This window comes from Gavialis gangeticus, unplaced genomic scaffold, assembly GCF_001723915.1.
Source record: "Gavialis gangeticus isolate Ggan-Ray unplaced genomic scaffold, GavGan_comp1, whole genome shotgun sequence".
Lineage (NCBI taxonomy): Eukaryota > Metazoa > Chordata > Crocodylia > Gavialidae > Gavialis > Gavialis gangeticus.
The window spans coordinates 5,014,575-5,022,664 of NW_017729019.1; the positions used below are offsets into that span (position 1 = coordinate 5,014,575).

General features: G+C 48.8%; 1 protein-coding gene across 1 annotated transcript in view; it reads right to left on the bottom strand.

Annotated features, from left to right (window-relative positions):
* Nucleotides 1-314: 314 nt before the first annotated feature.
* ALX3 (ALX homeobox 3) overlaps nucleotides 315-8,090 on the bottom strand; it is a gene marked incomplete at its 5' end in the record, with an annotated part of 11,787 nt that continues 4,011 nt past the window's right edge. Inside the window, one exon of the mRNA XM_019513729.1 lies at nucleotides 315-4,663. Within this exon, the coding sequence (XP_019369274.1) occupies nucleotides 4,346-4,663 (318 nt within the window). The remainder of the gene's footprint in view (nucleotides 4,664-8,090) is intronic.

Here is an 8,090-nt window from a genome sequence, read left to right on the forward strand (position 1 = left end):
CAGGCCTCTGGCATCTGTAATACTGCTGATACGTACAAATGCTTGCAGCCCCTGTCTACACCTCTGTGCCCACCAATGGAGCAGCTCTCACGGGTACTCGCAAGGCGTGTAGTTTAGCAAGCAGACAAGATGAGCGTGGCTGAGCACAGGCTTGCAAAGGGAAAAATGCAACTGTGGTGTCTCCGAGATGAGGTGTTGGGAGAGCCAAGCACTTAATCATGCTGCTGAAACCTTGCGCCCCAGCTCGCTCAGAAATGTTCCCCAGCTGTGGAGCAATTGAGAGCTGCTGCCTTCATAGCACTGGAGGAGCCATAAATAACTTATTAAAAATGTGTTTTATTGTTTATAAATGAATAGCAAAATCTTTGCAGATGTATCGGCACAAACCGGGCCTGCAGCTGAGACTTGCACCATAGGGCTTTGATTCCAGGACCCGCACCCAGCCCTGTGGGGGGGTTGCTACCCAACATCCCAGCCAATGAAAGGGTGCTAGGATGAATTAGACTTGAGGTTAGCAAAGAGACGCACTTCCCGTGGAAAGAGGAGATGGCTATGCTCGCTTTGGCATTCTACTTTGAGCAATTTCCAATAAAATATGGGGTCTCCCTTATTGAGAGTTGGGCCATCTCCAGTGAGGTCTCCTGTATGGGACTTCCTTTACAGAGAGTAGCTTCTCTTATGCAGACTATGGCTTTATCCATTGTGGGGTGTCCAATGTGAGGCCTCTTGTTGCAGTATATAGGAATATAAAGTCATATCCTTTTAAATAGCTTGTGAGGTTTGAGTGCTGCTTGCTGTTTCCCATATTTGAGCACTTGCCAGGAAAGGCCTGGAGTTGCAGGGTATATGTAGGCATGCCTTTCTTGGATGTAGTTAGCTAGTAGGCAGAGCTTTGTGGGGCTCCATATGCCCTTTAGGTGCCCATGAGGCTTCTTCCTATTATTTTTGTCTTGTCAATTTGCATGACAAAAGTGCCTCTATAGGGCTCCATAAGGGCTTTTCTTTGCAGGATCTTGTATATGCTTCTATATGGATTTCTAGTATTGAGCTTCAAACAGTTTCCTGTACAGTGTATGGCTATCTCCAGTCTAGAGTTTGCTGTACAGGACCACCTGCATGGCTTGCCAGTAGTGTGGATATGGCCAGTCCACTTCATTGCATGTCCTATTAGAGAGCTCTGATTTAAAGAATATGACGGCCAGAGGGCAGTATATAGGGCGACCCACAACATCATCAGGAGCTGTCCCTCTGCGTGGTGTCCCAAGATCACTCTAAATGTGCAACGTACTTTTGTAATCTCTGGGAGACCCATGTCTCCAGCTGGAAGCATGGCTCTGTGCTCAGCACGCTGGTGCTGGCAGGGAGAAGTGATCGTCACCTAAAAAGCAGCGGAGTGGAGTCCCCCCAAACCTCCCATGTTAGAAACCAGGAGCTCAGATCCATCACGGCCCTAATCCATCTCCATTTCTGGATTGGAGAACCAGTAGGATATGGAAAAAAGAGCGAAACGCAGCAGACTAAGGGGCTTATTCCACAAGGGTGGTGGTTGTACTGTCAGATGGTTGCTGTATTTGGCTTGATTCAGGCAACCCCAGGGGGGACGAGTTAGCTGGCACACTAGTTTGGATGCAGTGGTATTAGGCACTTATATGGATTGACGGATTAAATGTCCCAGCTCTCTGATGGGGTAGGATGTTGCCATGAGCCACCTTTTGTACAAGTGAGTAAACCAGGGGACCGAAGTGCTGCAGTCCCACAGTAGGACAGGCCGCAGGCTTCCCAGCTCCCATTCTCGCCCTCCGGATGCAAACCCGTGCTTGTTCTACTAACATCTGCCAGGGCCCTCTGTGCTTGGTAACTATTGAGATCAGATGTTCTCCCAAGGTCTTTTTTAGTGGTTTCTGGTTTGCGATGGGCTAGAAGTGCAGTAAGAAAAAATTCTCTCAAGGTATTTCAATGCTCTCAGCTGTGGTAAAGCTTGCCTTGCATTCAGAACTCGTCTAACTCTATCCTGACTATGCAGGTGGTCCTATAAAAGACATCACCCTAAGAAATGCTCTTGTGGTTAGTGCACTGAGTTGGGACTTAGCTGAGCTGGGGTTAATGTACAGATCTGTTATAGACTCCCTGCATGCCCTTGGGATTGTTTCTTATTGTTGCTGTCTACAGCGCCCAGCATAATGAAACCCTGGTCTCATCCAGAGTGTTAGGTGCTACTGGAATATAAATGATTAACAATAATGATTTAATATTAAGTAAACTTTGTGGCACCAAGCTGGGGGGAGGGGGGGAGAGAATCCCAATATTTAAGATCTTCCTTCTACATCACAAATTAAAGGAAAAAACCTATTCTGGAGACCAGTTTCAAGTGCTTTACCCAAGATGACACAAGGAGTGCCTGGCAGAATGCATGTCCAATGCTGGAGATCAGATTAAGTGGTCTAATGGCCCCTTTGACCTTGAACTATGGCAAAAAGTTGGACCCCAGACCTCCCAGTGGCATTCTAGGACCTCCCACCTGATGGTCTTTCTCTCTGCATAAAGTCCCTGAACTTTCATGAAGTGCTGTAGGAAAGGTCTGAGGCTTGATGGGTTTTCTCTGAAGCAGTTCATCCATCCTTCCCCAGGGATGTTTGCTGCTGTCGGAGACTAGCAATTTAGGATTGGCTTCTGGACGTGGATTCATTCCCTTCTGAGGCTCAGAACTGCAGATGGGCCCAGATGTGGGAAACGGGGAGGGACCTTGGATCATTCGCTGCTCTGGTAACCTAGGCAAGCGTCCCCAGGAGGGTGAATCTCACTGGCCCTGCACAAACCCCTTACAATACACCCCCAAATTGCCAATGCACCATCTTTGCATTTTCTCTGCCCTTGGATGGATTAACTGCACTTTTGTTGCAGTAACAGGCATGAGTTTTGATCTGGGTGCAATCCCAGACCTTGCTGAAGCCGATGGGTGTGCTAGTCACCTCTCATCTAGGCTGAATGAGGGAGCAATTCAGTATCATTAAGAAAGGGGCGCCAGAAACAAGAGAAGCCACCGTCCATGGTGCAAGTAGCCATGTGAAAGCCTGAGTAGAAGCTGAGCCATATGATGTGGGTGGTTTCCCTGGAAGCTGTCTGCCTGTGTGGGGTATGCATGACTGCAACATGAAAGCAGGAAGCATGCTGGAGAGAGCGAGACGGCTCAGGCACTCTGAGCAAAGCAATGGTCTCCTGTCATTTCTTCCTATTGTCTTTAGGGACATTCTTTATAAATAAACCAGATTGCACAAAATACTCCCTCCCTGACCTTAATGGAGGAGTCCAGTAAGGCCCCAGACAACTGGCTAATCACCAAGGCCAAGGGGTGAGCTGGAACAGGACATTTCTACCTATAAAGTAGCTAACACATCCCTTGACTTCTGGCTCCAGGACTTCCCTCCTTCTGGTTCTGCATTTTTTTTTGAGGAGGTAGGTTTTCTTGGGACCCCATCTCCTCGGCTTCTCCTCTCTCTGATGCCAGGCGCAGGTTGCAGGCTGTTCGTACAAGGTAGATTAGAAATTACTCTCCCTGGGCCCCAAGTCTCAGCTCTTGATTCTCAGCCTCCCCTACCCACCCTGAGGTGCTGTCTACACATGGGAACAGCCTTCAGGACGTTAGAGGAGCACCATGGGGTATGGGACCAGCATCTGTGATGGCCTCTCTCGGGATCTGCCAGGAGAAGGAGAGGTTGAGTTGGCGAGCAGCAACCTGGAAGAGCTGGCGTTGCCATTCATGGTCTTTTACCCCCTAGGGATGGAGGTATATGCATGAAACTGCGTCTACACTAGACTGCTCCCCCAACACTCTTCCTAGCAATGGGAGCTCCAGTGTCCCTGGCCATTCGTTCCTTAGGAGATCCCACACTTGCAGTATGTGGTGTACACATTAGGGCTCTCGCAATTGTTATGCCTGGTTGTCACCTCCAACAAGAGCCACAATGATGGGAAAGTTGAGGCAAAGGAACCCGTGAGTGGGCTACGCCTGGGGAATGCAGAAAATGGGGTTAGAATAGGAGCTTTTGTCGCCTCTGAAACCTGTTCATCACCAAGTGTTTCTTGGGGGTGTCTATGACACTCACGTACCTGAGGTATGAGGAGACATGCAGGGTGGAGGCTGCCATGTTCCTCAGCTCATGCCACCCCTGGCCTCCTGGTCATCTCTGAGGTGCCAGCTGCTGGGCTTGGAGTGCAGGGAGGTTGAAGAGAAGAGGGAACCACAGGCGAAGGGCTTGCTCTCTCTCCTTTGTGGGGAACCAGCCTTGAGAGTGGCCTAGCCCCCAGGGGGTGAATTGTGTCTGCAGCCTGGGCTCCTTCAGGGAGATCATGTGGTCCAGTTAAGCAGGCTGGCCGGCTCTTTGGACTTCATTCTCAGTGTAACCAGGCTGGGGGATTTGTAGTCGTTGTCTGAGGCTGATTCGAAGCTGTGGTTGCTGAGCGAAGTGGGGAAACTATGGATGGAGTACAGGCTGTTGATACCAGGATGGTGGCTGGGAGAACCAGGGATCCCCATGAATCCGGCGACATTCCCGTGGGAATGCGGGTATGGAGACATGCAGGGGGATGGGATACCTTCAGGGGACATTATGCAGGGGCCTGCAGGGTTCCCCGGTGCAGGACTGGGCCATAGATTATTCTGCAGCTGGAGGAAGGCAAAATGAAAAGCAAGGCTTGATTAGTGGAGGACTCAGGGGCATATTCATATAATCATAGAGAAGGAGGACTGGAAGGGACCTCAGGAGGTCGCATCTAGTCCAACCCCCTGCTCAAAGCAGGACCAGCCCCAACTAGATCATCCCAGCCAGGGTTTTGTGTAGCTGGGTGTTAAAAACCTCTAAGTGGGTGTGTCTACATGAGAGACTTACTGTGCAGTAGACTAATAACACTGAGTAGTAGTGTGGCAGTCAAAAACTGTGCTAATACACTACTGTGCAGTGTTATTAGGCAACTGCGCAGTAAGCATAACAAAAAAACTGCGCTGGTGAGCTGTAGTTACTAAACTAAATGCACAATAACTACTGCGCATTAATGAACGTGTAGACACGGCCAGTGCAGAGACTTTACAACCTCTGGTTAGCTTGTTTCAGTGTTTTATTTCCCTCCTAGTGAGAGAGTTTTTTCCTAATATATAACCCCAAACTTCCCTTGCTGCAACTGGAGACCACTGCTCCTTTTTCTGTTATCTGCCCCCACCTAGGACAGTCCAGCTCCATCCTCTTTGAAACCCTGTTTCAGGTAGTTGAAGGCCGCTATTAAATCCCCTCTGTCTTCATTTCTGCAGACTAAATAAGCCCAGTTCCCTCAGTCTCTCCTCGGAAGCCGTCCCCCAACCCCGTAATCACTTTTGTTGCCCTCCACTGGACTCTTTCCAATTTGTCCACATCCTTCCTGTAGTGGGGGCCCAAAACTGGACACAGTACTCCAGATGTGGCCTCATCAGTGCCAAACAGAGGGGAAGAATCACATTTTTCTTGCCCTTCCTGTATTCTTTCTGATGTGGATGGCACGGGGCTAGGAGAGAACTAGAATATACATCTCCTGGGTAATTCTCATATATGTCAACATTATTTTTAATAAAAATAAATCAATAGCCAGATCCTGACAAACAAAAATTGTTTTGTATTTAGAAATCTGAACATGCTAAGTCAGCTCAGCACCGCCTAGCACTTCTCTGTGGGGATCTAGTACGGACTGGGGGACCCCAGTCCCTTCCTCTGGGCTTGGCTCTCTGCCCAACCTACTGCCCCTTGACACTCAGTCCACAGGGAACCTGGTCTGTGGATGAAAACAGAGGAGACTGGGTCTCCCATCACCTCACGGGAGATGTAGTTTGGTCACAGTAAGGCAGTGCAGTTCAATGCTGAGCTGACCTAAAATGAAATATTCAACTTCCATTTTTCTGATTGAAAACTGCTGACGGAAAATACTTCCTATGGAAAAGGTCCGCATGATGGAAAATGCAAGTGCAAAAATGGTCTCATGCTGATTACATTTCCACCCTGTTCTGTATTTCCAACGCCCAACGTTCAGGAGTGTGTTTAGAAACAGAAATGTGAATCCATGCATTAACAATCAAGGGGATACTCAAATTCACAGAGATTGGGGGTTTCGGTTTCACCTGACTTTGAAATCATGGGCTGGGTCTGTCTCTAATCAAAGGTTTGGGACATTGGTCAGGTCAAGTGGGGCTTATTGCGGATGTTGAGATGAAAGCTCTTGAGTCTGGCAGCATTTGGCTGGAAATCTTGCAAGGACAGGCTTTCCAGCAAGCTCTCATGCACTCCAGATATACCCTGATGAAGGATCCCTAGGACTCTGCTTTTTGGCCTGGGAAATAATCAGGGATCCTGGTTTTCTCAGATTAAAAAAAAAAAAATCCCAAATGTTCTGATTTGAAAAAGTCACATTTGTCTGTGAATAAAATGAAGTATGTATGTATGTAGCTTCATTTTAATCACGGAAAAATGTGAGTTGGGGTTACTTTTTAAAAATCAGAAAATTTGGAATTTTTTTTTGCCCCAGAGAAAGACAGGATCCCTGCAAATAATTAAACAAATTCAAATACCTTTTTTTTAGGCTTTGGAGAACAATTGGTCTCAGTTTGGTCCAAGATGTAGACAGAGGCTTGGATTTAATCCATGCGCAACTCGCATCCAGTCCTCTCCGTGTCTGAATCATGTGAGGATGACTCACTTACAACTCGGAGCGACAGCTCAGACTGGAGAGACTCCTGCTTTCAGCTCTGGAGGTTCACTGGCACCTAAGCACTGGTGCTAAGAAACCGTGGCGACTTCGCAGCCTTTGGGGATGAGCTGCATCCGAGGGGCATTTATCTGAATGTGCGGAGCTTTGTGGGTTTGGCTGAAACCGGACTTGAATCGGTAGCAATCCCGGCTGCTCGTTTTTACCAAACCAAAACGTCACGGGAATTCTCTCCCGATCGCTCCGGCTGAACCCGTTTCTAACTATACACTGTCCTGCCAGTCATTGTAAAACAGGGAGCTGCCAGAGAGGAGCCAGCTTCTGTGGCCAGTCTCGCTGGAAATGGTTCCTGGGAACTCCTTGCATTTAACCAGGGCCATCTGGCTTGCAGGGATCTGAACCTTGGATTTTCAGGGAGGGTCTAAAGGACTAATCCAGGGAGGGTCTAAAGGACTAATCCCTCTAGCTGGCAGCAGTGGAAGACTCCTGGGCCCTGATTATCTTCTACATGAAAGCCTCTTAATGCTCCTTGATGCTTCCTTACAGTGGTGTGAAGGGGCTTTCCCCATAAATAATGTTGTGTTTTTTTTTTTCTTATGTGAACTGGTCCTTTGAAGGGGAAAAAAAGAGCTAACTAACTACCACTGGGGTGAGCCTTGACATTGTTTTTGCTCTGGACATGCTGAAGCCTAGAAATGAGTGGAGCTGGTGTAGCACAGCCCTAGCTAGCATGGGAACCAGAGCTGCTCTCCAGCTGTCTCAGGCACTCAAGGCTGCTTTAAGGCAATGCCCTTGGTTCGTTTCTGGGCTTTCGCGTGGAGTGAGTAGGAGGGCATGCTTCATGGGGGTGCTATCAGGCGTCCCATGCAGATGGGGTAACTTGAAACTTCTCGCCCCCTGGCAACGCTGGCTGCAAAAGCTCAGAGGCTTTTCTGTGAGCTTCGAGCTTTACTGATCGTCTCTATGCAGTGCAGGGTTCTGGGGAGAAGGGACCGCTCCCTCCAAGTCCTGCTCCCTCACACATGAGGCTCTGCTAACTCGGGCCAGGGACCTGCAAGTTGGGGATGTCCTCAGGGCATCAGAAATACAACTGGTGAATGCGAGGGCAGCAGCCACTGAGACCCAAAATTATGCTGGTGACGTGAAGTGAGCAAAGACCGGGGAATGGGGCATAATGTGCTGCGGTTCAGTGGCTGCCTCTCTTCCTCCACCAGGGAGTCTGGGGCCAGGCTGTCCTCTTGTTTACATTGGTACCGCTTGGAAATAGTTTCAATACCTTGAGTGGAGCAAATCCAGACTTATGCCAGTGTAAGCAAGAACATAACTTAACTGGAGACACGATGGTGGTGGTGGTGGTGGGGAGGGGG